Raw genomic sequence first — 18,643 nt, 5'->3', positions numbered from 1 at the left:
GCCATATTTACCAGGGCACAAAGCAAACAGAACTGGTTTCAATCAGCCAATATTTGTTGATATGAAATATGGACTGAGTCTCTTTAAGGAGGCAATGGAGCATTAAAACTTACCTTTGCCAACAAAAGATTCTTTATGAAATCAGATAGTCCCTATTGCTTTGTAGCCTTCCTCAGTTCTGATTTTGCCAGTTGAGTTCTGCATACAACCAGGCTGGGAGCTCATTATACTATAATACCACATTTAGATGTCAGGATGAAGAAAAATGATTAGCTCTGATGTGATCAAAATATCTATTCCTTCAAAAGAAATACAAATAAGAATTACCTATTAACCAACTCTAAATTAGTGGTTACATAAAGTCTTACTTAGATTTTTCCCAGAGGTTGCTATTCAGCATTATTAAATTATGCCTGAAGATAAATTAGGCCAGATGTTTTTCTCTTAGATCCACTCAACTACAGGCAGTAGGCAGCGGGCCGACAAGGAATCAAATCCTCCCTATAGAGGCTATCTATAGGAAAAGCTCTGAGAGTTCTGCTAACTACCCTGACATTCAGGGTTTAAGAGATAATTGCATCTGCCATCAGGTATAAAGGACATATAGGAGAACAAACATCGGAATATTCTGTAGGTATCCTAGCGCAAGGGGAAATAAATATAAAACACATTATCTCCATATTACTGGAAATTAAAACAGGAAAATGAAAGTCTGCTTTGTGACCCTAGCAATTCAGAGGTGGCCTTGCCTATGGTAATTATAATTAATATGTCCCCATATAAAGGCCAAAAATTTTGAAGGGATTCTCTGTGAAAATCAATGTCCCCTACTGATAAATTATGTCATAATGAACAATATAATTTAACATGTATCAGACTGTGTATTACAACTCCATCTTTATTTGAGCAAAAGATTGGTAGAAAGTTGATGGGAAATCTGGTTTAGAGGTTTTGCTTTAGAGCATAGAACAGATATGGCTACACACTGGTGAGGTGAAGGGCTGGACAAACATTGTTCATCTGGTTTTAAGATGCATATGGTCAACACATTCCTTGTGGTGTGAAAGTCTGCAAGCTTTCAAGACAAGTTTTCTTCCTTCCCACCCCCCCCCCTTTTACTACATGAAGGGGTAAGACTCAATGGGGAGTCTGTCGGCTGTCAAGAGTTTCTCTATGCTATATCTAGAGGAGAGTGGACACTGGTGGGAAACAGCCGGAGGGTGACTGAGCCCTCAATGAAAGGGAAATGTAGACAGGAATCTCTGAGACAGACTGGGAAATCTAATCCCTTAGTGGGAGTGCTCCCTCTACCCACATTCCCCTAGGCCAAAAGAGAGAGAAAAAGAGAAAGAAAGAGGTGTTATTACAGTGTCTGCTTTCCTCTTCTCAATGGTGTGGAAATCTGGCCATACCTTTTCAATGAAGCACAATTTGTCTGGACTTGGGAACTTGAACTCATTTAAAATGTCCAGGTGCCCCTTTCTATCTCTTCAACTATCTTGGAATTCAATTCCCTATTAACCATAATTGTTCTACTCCTGGTGAGAGAGCTTTCCTCCCCAGTTGACAGAATGAAAAACAAGCATTTTACAAAGCAAAAATACAAACAGAATTATCGTAAGATGGAATATAAAAGAATATTCCTTGTGATGAAAATTCCCTGTTTACTGGTCAGCCCAGGTGGCTCAGTGGTTTAGCACCGCCTTCAGCCCAGGGCCTGATCCTGAGGACCCAGGATCGAGTCCCATGTCGGGCTCCCTGCATGGAGCCTGCTTCTCCCTCTGACTGTGTCTCTGCACACACCCCCCTCCGTGTGTGTGTGTGTGTGTGTGTGTGTGTGTGATGAATAAATAAAATCTTAAAAAAAAAAAACAAAGAATAAATATGAGAGGCTGATTTTACAAAGCAGTTTAATGTAATGGAGAAGAAAAAAGGGACCTAACCTTGTCTGCCTCCCTTACCTCTCAAGCATGTAATTATGCATTTAGTGTCTCATAAACAAAGATAGAAGGCGCCATAGAACAAAAACACCTGTTTTGCTATAAAGGTGGAGATACAAAATAGTAAAACAAAAAACCAAAACAGAACAAAAAAATAAACCCACCACTTGAAATCTCAGTGGATTAAAACAAATGCTTTTTCTCACTCACATCGCTATGTCCACATCTCTAGAAGCAGGATGACTGAAATTCCATCTTGTCACCAGCTTCTGTGATCAACACAACTGAGAAAGAAATAAGGGGCATCAAACACTGGCTACAGGGAACAAAACAACTCACATGGTTAATGCCTAACTTCAAGGGAGCAAAGAAGTCCAGCCCCACCATTTGTCCCTAAGGAGGGAAAATGAAAGAACTGTGCACCAGCCTACTGACTAACAAAATATCCAGTCAACCATTCGTTAAAGACAGAGAAAGAATTTTCTTAAATAACTCAGAAGACAATATTTTTCTCCCTGTAGACTCTATCTAAGACAATTAAAGATATATGAACAAACACATGGAAAAAATTGTAACAAAACACTAAAGTTTATTAAAGTCCTACTGTTTGTTTCTTCATCATCCATTTTTCTGGATGACACCTTTCACGTGCTTAGAATTGCTTTTTCTCCCTAAAGCTACCTCCCACTATCATCTAGTGTCAAGAGAATGAGACAAAATATCATGAAAAGATGGAGGGGGAAAACTGGACTAATTAAGAAAAAAACTCATTCTATACTATAGCTTTTAACAATGGGGGAAAATGGTTAACTTTAATGCATCTTGCATTTCCTAATATGAAGCTGAGCTCAGTACATAGTGAATTCTGAGATAAAAAGGAGGGGAGACAAGTCATCAGAAAATTTTTAAAAATGCAATTATCTGTATTTGTTGACTGTTTTTCCCCCTACTGACAGTCTTTCTTATTTAGTTACTGGAAGTTGGCTTGCAAAGATAGCATTAGTCAAAGAGTGACAAGACGGACATATAAAAATTGGAAAAAGGATAAGAATAAGAGAACATTTTTGTGTATGTTTGAGTGTCTTTCTTTTTCTCATTCCCTCATCAAAGATCCCAGTGGATTAAAAGCATTCTTCTCTTTATACACAGTAGCATCTCTGCCTAGAGCAGACCACACATGAACATGACCTCTCAGTACCATGTACCTTCATCCAAACTGAGAAAGTGTGGTCAAATTTTCCTAAAACTGGGGTGCAGGGCAGGATGGAGGCAAAGGAGAAGAAATGCCCCCCAAAGCATTATTTCATTTAAGCACTAAAAGAAGAGAAATCTTGTTAGATGAATAAACAAGAACTGACAGCAATAAGATTGCCCATACAATTCTATAATGAAGGAAGGAGTCATTATGTGGATCTTATCTCAATATTCAGAGGAATAAATGAAGATTTACACTACAGGAAAGTTTGATCTTTTTTGCTAAGCTCAGATTCTCTAAGGGTCATGGTCAACACTGTAAAGAAAACTTGGCATCTAGTTGGTGAATAAAAATATTTACCTGTATCCTGAAAGTAGCTGGAAATTTTATCTAGGATTATGTATTTTGTGAATTTATACCCTAAATTGTGTTAAACTATGTTGTAAATGTGATATGTAGACTATTCACCTAGAACTCTAAAACTGCTCTGTGAGGGAAGATAGAGAACAGAAGCCATCCATTGTAACTTTTAGCCTCTAAATCAGGGAAGTTAATTTCAGAGGAAACAGACCAAAGAAATCTTTAGAACCTTTGCAATAGCTGCCTTGGCTTTAACATTTTTTAAATATAAAATGAAGATCATAAGAATAATACCAGAAAAAAATGAATGAGGAAATATCTATATTAACATGCTCAAAGACTAGAGCCCAAAAGTTGGACAGACATGGATTTCAATCATCATTCTACTACTTACTAGCACAGCAAGTTAAATCACCCTCTCTGTAGTAAAGGCAAGGGCATTCATAATTTGTTTTTCCAACATACTTTCCATCTGCTCTTTATTGGTGCTTTTGTGTAATTTCCCTCTGCTCTATGCAATCCTTGTGTGGCAATCAATCATGTTATCTGATCCTGGCCATTGCTGTGAGGAATAAGTGTATCAGCCAAGTAGAGGAGAGTGAAGACTTCCTTGGAATTAGCTTTAAAATAATAAAATAATAATAATAGTATAATAATAATAATAATATAATAATAATAAATAATAATAAATAGAGAAAGATTGATTCTTTTTATACTGGTGTGTTAAGTTTAAAAGACACAGGTCTGGGATGCCAGTGACTACTTCTTCTTGCCCAAAACTCCATTTGAACCCTCCCTACAGTGTGAAGGCAAGCAAAAACAAAGACAAAAGTGTAGAGAAAGCAAATACCTTGAAAGCGTTCTCTGAATCTCAACATCTACTTAGAACTAAAGTCTACCCTTGGTGTTCTCAGTTACCCCTTTTGCTTCAACTAGTTTAAGTTAAATTTATTTCACTTTGAACTGGGAGAAATTCAACTGGGAGATATTCTAAATCTAAATTTCTTCACTTAAAAAATGTGGATAATATTACAATGTGTCTTCTGGGTTTGCTCTCAGGATTAAACAATATAATACACATAACAAGTTAATGCAGTATCAGGCATAAAAGTACCCAATAAGTGTTAGCTCTTATTAGCCATTATTATTAATTAGTGTTCCGTAGTAAAAGTAGTATTTTATGATAATATACATGTGAAGACTATTCCATTGTTATATAAGATTCTTATATTCTATGGCTAGGACACCAAGCTTATAAATATTTTTACTTATATGTAGAAAGGAGATTATTTACTCTGCAAACATTTCCAGTCTGCATTGTAGTCAATGTACTAGGTAATTCACTTGGTTTGGAAGTTCTAGCAAGCCTTTATAGATCATCACTGTGCCTTATTAAAATCAAATACAGAAGAAGATTAGTTTTAGGCTATTGAATTCCTAGTATGCTACACAAGCTTAAATTTACAGCAAAATATCTCTTATGCCCTAAGAAGTTTTTTTTTTTTTTAAGTTAATTTCCTAAAGGTCAAGGTCCATATCTTATTACATTCCCAAGGCAGCTAACATATTAATGGCAGGAACTGAATATTTTCCAGTGCCATTAAGCATGATGACTATCAAATTATTATCCCAAAGTAATAAAAGGTGCTAGTGAGCAGAAAGTAGACACAGGCTTTCAAAATCCATCAGTTGTCCAGTTGATTCTTGAGAAATCTGATCCTTTCTCTAGATTGTACAGTGACAATTCAGCATGGCACAGAAATGAATCAAGGAGACCTAACTTTTATAGTTCTATAAAAATGTTGAAAACTTTTAGACTTAGCTAATAGCTCCCCTGAAAAATCCTCTTTGACTCCTTCATTTTATTTAACTGCAATCAGCAACAACCAAAGATGAGGTAGTGCATTAGGTACTTAGGGAACAATTATAAATAAGAAATTAAACAACTAATTATAATATATTGTCACAATGACATAGTGCTTTGAGAACATATAAAAGCTGCTCAAGGGAGACTAAAATCTGAAGAAAGCATAGGAAATTGCCAGATAAAAAGAAAAGGGACAAGGAGGATGTTACAAGGAGAAGAAATAACATGTATAAAATTAAAGCAAACTATGGGAAAGTATGATAAATTCAGAGATCTAACACAAATTTTATATAACTGGAGAAGAGAATCAAGTGATGAAACTGGAGAAGTATGAATAAGATAAACCTAAAAGATTTTGAAACAAATAAACTGTACTTTTAGAAAAATGCAAAGCTTTAATAAAGGGTTTTTGAAAAAGTAGCATTTTGTATATTCTCTGTTAGCAACTTGAGATTCACTCTCTGCCCTCTCCCACACAGCTCTGTGACCCGGTAGGCTGACATCTATGAATTTTCTCAACAGAGACCTCCTGTCCTCTAGCTTCTGGATGGATCAGCCAACAGGAAGCAAAGGGAAGATGAGTAAATTGAAGTGGAGGAGGGGGTCAGTGTATTGATGTGATGAGCCCCCCCCCCCCAGCAGGGCTGAGGACTGGCAGTGGCTATATTCCACTGCATATGGTCACAGTCTATGTCAGTCACCCTTCTCCTGTAGGCACAGCCCACATGATTGTGGTAACAACTCCCTACTCCTCTTGGCCCCCTCTCCAGTCTAAGGGGAGTGACAGTTTCATGATGGTTACACCCCTGATTTGCCTCACTAACACTTGTTCTTTTCTTTTGTGGTGTCCTTTAAGATATTGCCATCTGCTTCCTACAGAAACTAAGTCAGCCTCAAGGGGTACCATAAACCAGTTTTACCTTTAAAGATGCAGTTATGGATGTAATAAGAAGAATCATTCTGAGTGGAGTTAAGTCTATAGTCAGTGAAATCAGTTACAAGGTTGCTGCAGCAACTTAAGGAGAAAAGGAAAAGTAGCAGACATGAACATTAACCAGCATCTTCTCATGTCAGATGTTGTACTAAGTACATTATACACATTACCTTATTTAAATATTCCAGCCACTCTTTTATGTTATTCCCTGTTAATACACAATGGAACTATAATTGAGGAATGTTATATAATTTGCCCAAGGTCAAATACATAGTAAGTGGAAGAATTGAGACTCAAACATTATCTGCCTGACTTTTAAAGACTGCTTGTCTTTACTCTATATTCTTTTCCTAACCTATATACTGCATGTGTCAAAGTAAATTACAGTGGAAATGGAAATAAGTGTAGGATGTAAGGATAATGATTTGAAGAAAAGGATATAAAACTAGTGGAACTCAGTGATTACTGGATAAAAGGGAAAAATACAAAAAGACATTAATGATGACAAGAAGGTTACTGGCTTGAACAACTGTGAAAGCAGTGGTGGCTTTCACTGAGAGATGAAAGAGAGGGAGAGCGGACTTGCTAGGAGCAGGAGGTGGGGAAGAAATGAGACCTTCAGTTTTATTTATTTTTTTTTTTAATTTTTTTTTCATTTATTTATGATAGTCACACAGAGAGAGAGAGAGGGGCAGAGACACAGGCAGAGGGAGAAGCAGGCTCCATGCACCGGGAGCCCAACGTGGGATTCGATCCCGGGTCTCCAGGATCGCGCCCTGGGCCAAAGGCAGGCGCCAAACCACTGCGCCACCCAGGGATCCCGAGACCTTCAGTTTTAATCTGCTGACTTTATCAGTGCTATGAAAATGCAGATGGAGAGGTTTCCACTATGGTACTGAAGAGACCACACACACCTTTTCATTAGTGCCTAACAATTAAGGTATAGATACAAGCATTGGAGTCTGACAATTAAATGCATCTGCCTGTGAATTTGAAATTTGAACCTGGGATGCAAAGATCGAGCAGATCGTGATACATTCATGTGATACATTGGCAGCAATGGCAGTGACCTATGCCAACACTAAGTCACAGTGGTGACCATTAGTGGTGCCCACAGCAATATCCCAATTATTTTTGCAGCATGACTTCCAGTGTGTGTGTGCTGCTCAGCTTCTATTGATCCTTGTCTATTTTTCCAGCCTGGTTTTTTGGATCCTTCCTGAGGATTATATGAACTACCTCATGGACTCCAAAAAATCCTTTTCTATTTAAGTTATCAAGACTTGCTTTCTGTTGCTTGCAATCCAGAATCCTGACCAATGAAGCTAACACATTCATTGCTGTATTTTGTTCAGTATTGGGGGGGGGGGGGGCGCCCTTTCTGCATTATTCTTAAATCATTTCCAAACCCTAAACTGATTATGCTAAACTACTAGATATTGAGGGAACTCTTAGAAGATTTCAAAGAATTCATCATCTGGTGGGGATACAATACCAAAAGTAAGTTCTATATTAAAACATGATTAAAAGCATAACAAAGGCAAGAATTTTGTATACTCTAAAATACATACACATACATACAAACACACACACACATACACTCCAAATACCAAGCAGAATAAAGACAAATCGACCTATAAACATATAAAAGAGTATTAAAACTGCAGAATTTCAAGGGTAAAAAGAAGAAGTAACAACTCTCAGATACTTCTTAAAAAGTAATAAACTCAACTCAGACACAGTGTCACAACCACTGATACAAGAATATAATGAAGAAACGTTTCCAAAATATTAAGAGTAAAAAAATGTCAATTAAACTTTTATTACTAGCTAAATTATCACTCACAGGTGAGAACAACATTGTATCTTTTAGTTTTTCCCCATCAAGTTTCTCCACCTTTTTTTTTTTTTTCCACTGAAAGATGTGCTAAGCTTTGTGAAGATATCGCTTTTTGAATTATAATCTACATATTTGGGAGATAATCTTCATAAAGGCTTCTCTTGGACACTTTTGTACATACAACCTGGATTATGTTCAGATGAAATTTATGAAGATAGGAAGGATTTAGGGAGAGAGTATGGATAATAGTTTGAGGATGTGGCTGTTTGCTCACAGTCTCTTTTTTGATTCTTAGAACTTCATGAGTCTAAAAGTATTTCAAACTATTAAAGTTTAAAGAAAAAGATTTTTTTTAAGGGTAGGCAAAACAAATACATTTTAGATATATGAAGACTATTAATGGACCCAGAGCCTCTCATTAAAAACGAAAAAGAAAAAACAAAAAAACTATTAAAGGAGGTAATTTACAAAGAAGGTGGAGTATGATACAAGAAACAGAGTTGAACACAGGTGATAAAAATGTTGATAAGTTTAACTACTTACTGGTAAATTTAATTAACTATCTTCATTGTGTTTTAAAAGAATATAAAATAAACCTGCAGGAGCTGTAGAAATTGGAACACTGATATGACATATCACTGATATGAAAATGTAAAATTCTGCACATTATAGGTAAAACAATCATCACATACCACTTTAAAAAGTGTTGTCAATATTGAAAAGGGCTTCCCATGACCTCTTGGGTTTTAACTTGAAGATAATCACAAGAGTTTTTAAGCAGAGAAAAGATTCAGTAAGATCAGATCTACTCTAGAAAGAGATATACAGCTTTTGTAAGATTTTAAAAGAGAGATTAGAGTCAAAATTAGTTGGAAGGTCAGAACTTCGTAAAATATAGTGAATGAAAAGAGGAGGAGCTAGATGTGAACTATATTTAAGATGGAATTTACTACGGTTCACAGATATTAGGTGTTTAGGTACACATTGATTAGTACCCTACCCAGACAAGAATGCTATCACATTTCTCTTTTTGTACTCAATGTACAATATACTTTTGTGGAAGGTACCCAATAAATATTTAACTGAACTGGATAAATTTCATTTGAAATACCAGAGTATGTAGAGATACACAAAGGAATTACTGATAGCAGTCTGAAATTTAGGGAAAGGATCAAGGCTGGAGTCCTAATTATGTTAGAATGGCCACTGAGGCATGAGACATGGTCAAAGGACAGGAGGAAAAGGAGAATAAAATGGAGGGAGTATGCAGCATTCTGAGATACACTGATACTAAAGAAACAGAGAAGAGTACCCTCCAACAAGCAAGAAAGAGCAAAAATAGTGATGGAAAGGGATCAAGGAGAATATCATACTTAATTTCTTGGATTGCTTTAAAGGATTTAGGAAAGACAACTTCTGCTTGCAAGAATCTGAAGACATTATGACATATTTTCAAGGATTTTCTTATAAATACTTTTTAAAATAAGAGAGTATAGGTTGTGCGTGCATGGTGGGGGGAAGGGCAGTTAGAGGGGGTGATACGGTGATTTATAATGATATATATTCCATCTTTGTCCTTTTTCTTGCATAAACCTCCCCAAACCTGGGAATTTCCTAGGTGTTGAGAATGATAAAACTGTCTTTCATTATGTTAATAAGATGACTTCTGGAAAGCACCTAGGGATGGGGGCTTCTTGACAATAGAGCCAACCATGTGATTAGGTTTGACCTTTTAGTCCCATTCCCTCACCTTGGGGGAGGAAGAGGAGCTGGAGGTGAATCAAGTGCTAATGGTCAATGATTTGATTAATCATGACTATATAATGAAGTCTCCATGAAAACCCAAAGGGACAGAATTCAGATCACATCTGGGTTGGTGAACACATGGAGGCTTTGGGAGAGTGGCTCACCTGGAGAAACATGGAAGCTCCATGCCCTATCCCCCCATCTTTCCCTATGCATTTCTTTCATGGGGCTGTTCTTAAGTTATATCCTTTATAATAAGCTAGTGATCTAGTAAGTAATGCATACTAGTAATAATCTAGTAAGTGATATATTTCTCAGAGTCTCATGAACTGTGTAGCAAATTAATTGAATCTGAGGAAGAGATCTTGGGATGCTCTGATTTATAGCCAGTCAGAAATACAGGTAACTTCTTAGACTTGCAACTAGCTTCTGAAGTTCATGAAAGGCCATTGGAACTTCCAATCTAGAGCTGGTAGGTCAGTCACAAGCACGAGTAACAACCACTTGGACTTGCTATTGGCTTCTGAAGGGAATGGGGGACAACTCTTGTAGGACTAAAGCTTTAATCTGTTGAATCTGATGCTGTCTCTGGGTAGATAGTGCCAGAACAGAGTTGAATACTTGGATACCCTGCTGTTGTCAGAGAATTGCTTGTTGTGTATGCGAGAACCCCTTCCCCCACATGGAAATGGAGTCTCAGAACACTAAAAGACCATTATACAGAATCCTGATGGTCCAGACAGCAACTCAGTTCTTTTGTCTTGTCAACAAGGTTTTGATATACACAAATTATATATACAGTCATTTATTTTTGACAGTAAAAAATAAAACCAAGAATAACCAACAGCTTCATTGTATCATGTGTTCTCTATCTACTGATCTAGAAAATAAGTCCAGATATACTATCTCAATTTCTAACTCCTTGAAATTATTCAAATAGGTTCTAATACCTTATAGTTAACAAAATCTCAGAAATGCCATCTGTCTTCTGATAAGGTGAAGAGGGTCCATACTATTCCTCCTCTAAGTCATAAATAATATATTCAGAAATCAACAACTGCGTAACTGAAGAACAGCTCACCAAAAAAAAAAAAAAAATAGCAATTTTGGAATTTTAAACACCACTATGAGGTTTTTCATGGGCTAATTTATGCTAAATATATGCAAAATAAATCCATGGTAAATAACTATTGTAAAATAAATTATACACCTATATATTTAGGGGGGAAACTCACACAATTTCTAAGTGTGGCCACTAAGTATAGTTTTGCACTGCCATAGAGGATTCCTCAGGTTCTCAAAGTTCCACCAAAGGCCTTTAAGGTCTTGGATGTCATTTAAGTTATACATTTCGGCTATTAAAGCCAATGTTCTGACAAGCCCTTTGGCTCTAACCCCAGGGCATGAATTTGCCTTAAAACACATAAGAATGTGTCAGAGGGCTACATGTCAATCAACCAGAAGTGCCTTTTCCCAATTTAATGTTGTCAGTTGCTGACATTAAAACCAGCAACAGTTAATTGTTCTCACTTCAAGTGGGAATTTTGAGGGGTGAGGAGAGGTAGATGTCTAAGTTCAGGCTGATAAAGCTGTTAATTGCTACCCTTTTATGTAGATTTGTTTAATAATGAAAACAATGTGGCTAATCATATAATGTTTCCATTTGTTCCCCAAGGGCTCTTCAGGGAAAGTTTCAATCCCGGCTAGATTTCCACAGCTACCAACTGTGCACGGACAAAAGCAGAACAATCAAGGCACTCAGTGCTGGCAAATAGCTGAAAGTGGTTCTATACAGACGCCCCTCCTCCCAGCCGGGTCAGGAAGGAGCTGGGATCTGCTAGTGACAACCTTTGCAGCAGGGGTGTGGGGAAGCTTTTAAATGATAAATTAATGATAATAATAATTTTATGCAGACTTTTGATGAAAAAGGGAAAGAGGAATGAAAAGCAAGCAGGGAATCTGAAAAGCTGGAAATAAGTCTGCTGTAGGCTTGGATCCTGCCTATGCCTCCGTGCAACAAATGAGTTAATTTCACATCAGTTAAAATGCCTGTGTTGGTTTTTAAAAATCAGAAAGACATGACGCAGATTTAGAAAAAAAAAAAAAAATTCCTGTGCCAGCTTTGCTCTTTACAGACAGGGTGATGATACTGGGCATATCATTAAACCACACATTTGAAGACTGAGGTACTGAAATAACACTAGCTACCTACTGATCTCAAGAGACTATTTCAGGCAACAAAGTGCCCTGTGTACATTTTCTACAAATGTAATGTATATTACTCACTGATGTTTACTTTGCCTCATTTGGCAAAGGCTATAGGTCAGAAGAAAGCTGTGTTATTTAAAATATTTCTAAAATCAATTTTGTTTTCAGGCTCTATTACCAAATAACGGAAGCATTCAGAGACATCCCCAGACCACTGGTGTTCCCTCTCTTTATGAGAGAGAGTCATTTTGTTTTGTGTGTGTGTTTTAAAAATCCTATTTCTGTTACCAGTTACCCCACTAGCCCCACGCCACAATTTACAAGGTCCAACTGTCTTGAAATAACTTGCAAATCCCTCTTCAATCTGGTCACAATGTAATTTTCAACTTTATTGCGGTGCCAATCCCCTCAAGTCTTTGGATATTTCTAGACTTGTCTGCTCATGGCCCCATCTTCTTGCCTGACACGACACCTTTGCTCATGCAGGGATCTCTTCTTAGAATGTTCTCCTCTCATCACCTGTTCAATCTTACTCATATTTCAAGGACAAACCAAGTTCCACCTAATCCATTAAGCCTTCTGCAATCTCCACATACCATGCAGCTTCTCCCTTCTGTAAACCTATAAAATAGCACCCGCTTGATCATTCATGTGACACCTGCAGATGGTGTCTGCTCGGTCTTCCCCCAGTTTTCTTTTTTCTCCTCTACTGAACTCAACACTCCTTGAGGATGTATCTTTGTATCCTCCCCAGGGTTTGAGCTGTATAAGTAGGAACCCTTAAAATGGTTAGGGACCATACTTCACATTTTCAGTGCACTTCAGCAAAGGCTGAAACTATTACATTATTAAATATTAAATTTCTTTACTCTATTAGTTCACTTCTCTGTGGTGAAATTCCTTTACAGGTACAACTCTACAAGTCTAAAAGCCAAAGCACACCAAGAGTCCCTGACATCCAAGGAATCATCTGCTACCAAAGGCTTGCTCCAAGAAGAGAAAACCTTAAGGAAGAATCAACTCTTAAAATTCCCTTTCATGTCAGCAGGAAATAAAAAATTAACAACCTAAACACTAGGCCTAAGTTCACACTTCTCATTTATTTCAAACACGTTTTTCCCAACTTTAAATTCAAAGAGGCAGAGAAATTGCTAAACTCTTTTCCATCTTTCAAATTGCAATGAAAATTTAGGTTCCCCATCTGAAAGAAGAGATGATGAGATACAAACATAAAGAGATTATGTTACGTGTAGATCACAGAAAACAGCTGAATCAAACCAACTGAAATGTAAGTGATTGAAAATAAAACTCCATTTGCCATATACGTTAACCAGGCTCGTAAGCCAATAAGCACGGTCACAATTATGCCCATACGCACCTCGGGGGCTCACCCCAAATCACAAGTCGAAATGTTGTCAAACTGTCAAGGCCTGGTCATAACCTGAAATCTAAGCACCACTAGCACAGTGAAAGAATGACAAAAGCAGTACCAATGCTCTCCTCTCCATCTACATATCATCATTCTAGAAAAACTAGATGTATTTCTAAAATACAAAGACAAAAGACAAGGCAACCAGTAAACTGACAATTATGAATTGCTTTCTATTTTAACAGCCACCAACACCATTTGGCTTTATTTCATGAGAACTCTAAGAGTTTATTTAGCATATAATGCATTATGCAAAAGAATCTTCTCAGTGCAAAAGATTTGCAGAGATTTCCTTTAATTCCTATACCCCCACTTAATTTTTAATAGAATGTGATTTACAAAATTTCAATTTACTTAAAACCTTCAGTAATTCTCTGCTATGGCATGAAGAGATTGATGTCTGTTTTCTCCCAACGAGGCAAATTTACCATTAATTTTTCCCCCAAAGGTCACCTTGAACTACCAAAAAACAAAACAAATAAAAAAAATACAAAAACCCCTACTAATAGTCATCTATGTGAATGTACCTAAACTACAAGCAAATAAATCAGCCATGTTACCAAGCACAAAGCTATTGAAGATTGTTAAGATTTATTTTCAGGTGCCAGTGAGACTAAACAAAGATTGTAGGGAATGAAACAAACAGAACAAACTCGGGAAACAAATTAATACACTGAATCATTATCTTACCAGCAGCATTCCCTATAGAACAAAATGATGAAACTATCAAAAGGCACTTCTCAAAGCAACAACATTTTTGCATGTGAAAAAAAAAAGAATTAACCTAGAATAATTTTATAAATAACAGTATGTTCTGTGTTAAGCCAGTAACAAAGAAACCCCTTAGTGCAGTAAAACAAAGTCCTGTCAAATCCCCATTTTTTTTTTCTACAAAGAAGCATGAAGATCCTTTCACAATGGTTTAAACTGTATTTATAGTAACAGAGTGAAGACTTGAGATAAAAGTCAAAAGGATTAAAGTCAAAGCCCTAGCTCGACATGAGTTATGGTTTTGATTTTTATTCTTATTGTGGTCTACAAATATTAAGACAGAAGATACTTCCATGTGATTGTGGGATCCTCTGAGACTCTATAACCTTAGAAGAGCAGATAAAACAGATGAAAATGCATCTGGTTTAGGAGCAGCCTCCATATTAAATGGCAATGCGCAAAGTAACAACCACAACTGCAGAAGGCTGAGGGGGAGTAAAGGAGGCTGAAGGCTGAAATTTCTCCAACTGATGCAGGGCAGAAAGGAGAAAGAGAGAGAGAGAGAGAGAAGAGAAAAGAAAAATATATGGTATTGCTGTTTTAAAATGGCAGCCTGTTAATAATCATGATATTCTTGAAAATACAAAAAAAAAATTATACTACCATTCCCTGTTTCCTAAGCTAAGCAAGCTCACCATATACAAACATGATATACTTCTAAGAGAAAATTGGTAGGGCTTGATAGCTGCATCTCTATCTAAAGCAAAATCCCTGGAGTTCCCACTCAGAGTTTGCAGATTTACAGACCATATACTTTTCTCACAAAGAAAGAAAGCAAAAATTATGTTGTTGACTGGAAGTTCTTACTCTACAAAGAACTGTTCTTCTTCCATATATATTTTTCTTAAAAATGAATGGAAAGGCTACATTTAAACCTAAGCTTTTGGTCACAGTTCAAAAAACATATTTTGCATTTCCTCTCCCCTGATTCCCCTCCTCCAAGATAATCTCACTTACCCACTCTCTCCAGTAGAAGATATATATTATATGCTGTATAATTGGAAAGTTATTCTTAATGTTGATTTGGATACTCTCTTTAGTTCATATGTTGCAAGAACTACGTGCATATTTTCTGTCTACCCATAGTCTTTACTTTTAAAATCAGACACCTAGCTTAACATTTGATGGAGAAAAGGCTAAAAGTCCTTAACAACAACAACCATAGCAAAATCAGCAGGGGTAGTGTAAAATAAAATATGTAATGATAGTATTTCTAGCACAGAAATGCCCCTAAAACAGCATTGCTTTTTAATGGCGTGTAAATACAATTATAAGAATAAAAACTTTTCATGCAAGTTTGTAAGACAGTTTGTCTATATGTATTCATGTAATCATAAAGAAACATGGAAAAAAAAAAAAACCCTCTTACCCAAATGGATCCTTTTCTTTTATTCACAAAGTTAAGAAGGATCATAAGTCACAATTACAAACACAAATTTCTAAGAAAGATATTTCCAGTGCAATTACTTGCTATTTTGTTCAGTATTTTATTTCAACTGTCACATTTTGAATACATACACATTTGTACAACTACCAGGGGAAAAATAACTTGAACCAAATTGAAAAATTACCATAACTACTAGTTCAATATGTCTGGTTAAAATAGAGACATCTGGTCTATCATTAATTCTTTTGTGTTGATGACTCCTAGTGTGTCTTTTCCCATCAATGAACTTTGTAAGAGGAAAAGGCAACTTTTAACAAAAAGCTATGACTCAGAAATCTATTTCAGGATTTATCAATACAAATCTATCATGCTTAGATCAAATAGAGCACAGTATTTTAAGAATAGTAACAAATACTGGTTGAAGACAAATGGCAAGCTTTAAATTCCATCAGAAAAAAAAAAGGTTGTTTATTAAGTAATTCTCTGCAGGCAGATAGAGGTAATTCATGAATCATTATTTTAAAATATTTATAAGTCAACTCATTCGCTTGTTTAGAAAACACACTGAAGCTCTACAATACTTGATTGCCACTCCAAGGAACCTGAATAATGCATTTTCAGAAGCCTTGCACACCCCCACACAATTCTGAATTAATGGCTGAGCAAACAATAAGTAATGTACTATGCTCTAGAAAAATTCAGTGATAACATCAATCTGGCATCTACTTAACACTTACTGCTTACTTTTCGCATATTCCTCACAGATAAGTTTCCTCCCCCAGATGCAGTTCATTAGAGAATGACTATCACCTGCCCATTCATCCAGACAGTGAGTGATTTAGCAATTAACACAATCACAGATAAGAGGAGAAATCGTAATATACACTACTACAAAATAAGAGATGAAGTAAAGGGGCCTAGCCACTTCAACATCCAATAACTAGATCACAATTAAAAGGGACTTTTGTCACTTCTTCGACAGGGCAATAGGGTCAATTATTTAAAACCCTTTGCTCCAATCCAGAAACATACCAGCAAGGCCCTTCAACCAAACTCAGATAATTACTTTTGACAAATGTTCTCCTTGAGCATGATGTAGTTACTCAAAAGCTTAAAAAAAAAAAAAAAAAAAAAAGGAATCCCACAGTTATGGTAGAACAATCTTTACAAAGTCAACCCAATAACATGTTCTGTGGTCTTCCTCCACCCCCACCCCCCACCCCACCCTCTATGGCATGCAGTCTGCTTTCTTTTGGCCAATTATAAAAGACAGTAAGTTGCTAAATAAATATTTAATTTATGCAGCCGAAATCCTGAAAGGCTGAGCTTCAAATGTAATGCCTTGCATTCCCGTGAGGCACACTGTACAGAAATATCCTTTTTTAAAAAAATCCGTTTACAGCTCTCCTTTAAAAGAAGAAAAAGAAGAAGAAGAAGAAGAAAAAAAAAAAACCCACACATACACATGCATCAAACCAAAGACGCCGACGCCCCTCTGCCAACCAGCATTTCTATAGAGACATTCTTTCGATGATTAAAACGTAAGCTCCGAAAGGTTAAAGAAAAGCAGCCAAGTAACACCGCCCAGGAAGCCAGCGTTAAAACACACCTAGCTGTACACTCTTAATAACCTCCCACTACAAATGACACTGACCCAACTTCACCAAACAGACACACGCCCCGACACACACTCAAAAAAATTGCACACACGTGCACAGAATGTACACACAAACATCGAGCAGCACACAATACCTACAAAACACGAACGAACTTGATCCGCACAAAACATGCACGTACCAGTGTGCATACATAATGCACACGACACGGCACACAGACACGCACGCCCTAGCCCACATGCACACGCCCCGCAAGTCCGTGTCGGACACACGCCGTGCATGCACGTGTGAAATGTATGAACTCACGAACGCCGAACGTACACACACAGACCGTGCACAGAGTTATTGATGAAATTCCGGGAGGTGGAGGGCCCGGGAGGGAGTGGTAATTGCCACACAAAGGTCTCCGGAGCGGCAGAGAGGGAAGTCGAGCGGGGCCGAGCGCTCGGAAATTCGCCGGTGGCGAAGGCACAGCCGAGCCCCGAGCGCGAAGTACCGGGAGGAGTGTCCCGGGCGGTCCCGGGCGGTCCCGGGCGCGGCGGGCGCGGGGCTCCCCGGGATGCTGGCTGCGCCCCTCCGCGCGCGCACGCACACACACAGGGGCCCCCGGGCGAGCCCACTCCCGCAGAATAACAAAGAGCAGGAGCCCGGCGAGCGGGCGGCGGCTCGGCTGGAAGTGGCCGTCTCCGCCGGCGCGGGGCGAGCGGCGGGGCGAGCGGCGGGGCGAGCGGCGGGGCGAGCGGCGGGGCCGGCGGGACGCGCGGGCGGGCGGCGGGCGGCGGGCGGCGGGCGGGGGGCGGTACGTACCAGGCGGGCAGCCTCGGCCCAGGTGCGGTCCTTCTTCTTCCTCTTGTCTTTCATGTTTGCATCTCATTGATGGTTCTGATGATGACGTGGGGGATTCCACGGGGTGCTCGGGGTTCGGGCGCGGAGACAATGACCCAGTGACCCGGTGACCCGCACTCGCTCCGCGGGGGGAGGCGCGCGGGCGGCGGCGGCGGCGGCGGCGGCGGCGGCGGGTGGGAGGGATGGAGCGAGGGGGTGGGGTGGGGTGGGTGGGGGCGCGCGGGCGGCGGCGGCGCGCGGCGGGCGGGCCGGGGGCGGGGGCTGGGGCTGGGGCTGGGGCTGGGGCTGGGGCGGCGGCGGCGGCGGCGGCGGCGGCGGCGGCGGGGCCGGGGCCGGGGCCGGGGGCGGGGGCGGGGGCGGGGGCGGGGCGGCGCCGGCCGGGCTCGCTCGCTCGTGCGGGGCTCGCGCTGCGCCGCCGCCGCCGCGGCCGCCGCGGTGACAGCTCCGGGGATGCTCCGCTCGGCCCCGCTCACAACAATACACTCTGACGTCACGGGGAATGGC

The 18,643-nt window shown here is 39.1% G+C and overlaps 1 protein-coding gene across 5 annotated transcripts in view; it reads right to left on the bottom strand.

Annotated features, from left to right (window-relative positions):
* Positions 1 to 18,297, bottom strand: part of ASXL3 (ASXL transcriptional regulator 3) — a 188,594-nt gene extending 170,297 nt beyond the window's left edge. The window contains exons 1-3 of one of the 5 annotated variants that reach the window (XM_072829176.1): positions 18,101 to 18,168; positions 2,151 to 2,224; positions 114 to 299 (exon numbers count right to left, since the gene is read on the bottom strand). Coding sequence is in view for 1 of the 5 variants with exons in the window: in XM_072829175.1 (XP_072685276.1) it covers positions 18,101 to 18,154 (54 nt within the window). In the remaining 4 variants the exon portion in view is untranslated. Of the gene's footprint in view, positions 1 to 113; positions 300 to 2,150; positions 2,225 to 18,100 lie in introns of all 5 variants that reach the window. The other 4 variants (XM_072829178.1, XM_072829175.1, XM_072829181.1 and 1 more) reach the window with 4 other exon arrangements.
* Between the last annotated feature and the right edge of the window lie 346 nt (positions 18,298 to 18,643).

Source organism: Canis lupus, chromosome 6 (genome assembly GCF_048164855.1).
Source record: "Canis lupus baileyi chromosome 6, mCanLup2.hap1, whole genome shotgun sequence".
NCBI classification, from domain to species: Eukaryota; Metazoa; Chordata; class Mammalia; order Carnivora; family Canidae; genus Canis; species Canis lupus.
This window is presented reverse-complemented; position numbering and strand designations above follow the sequence as displayed.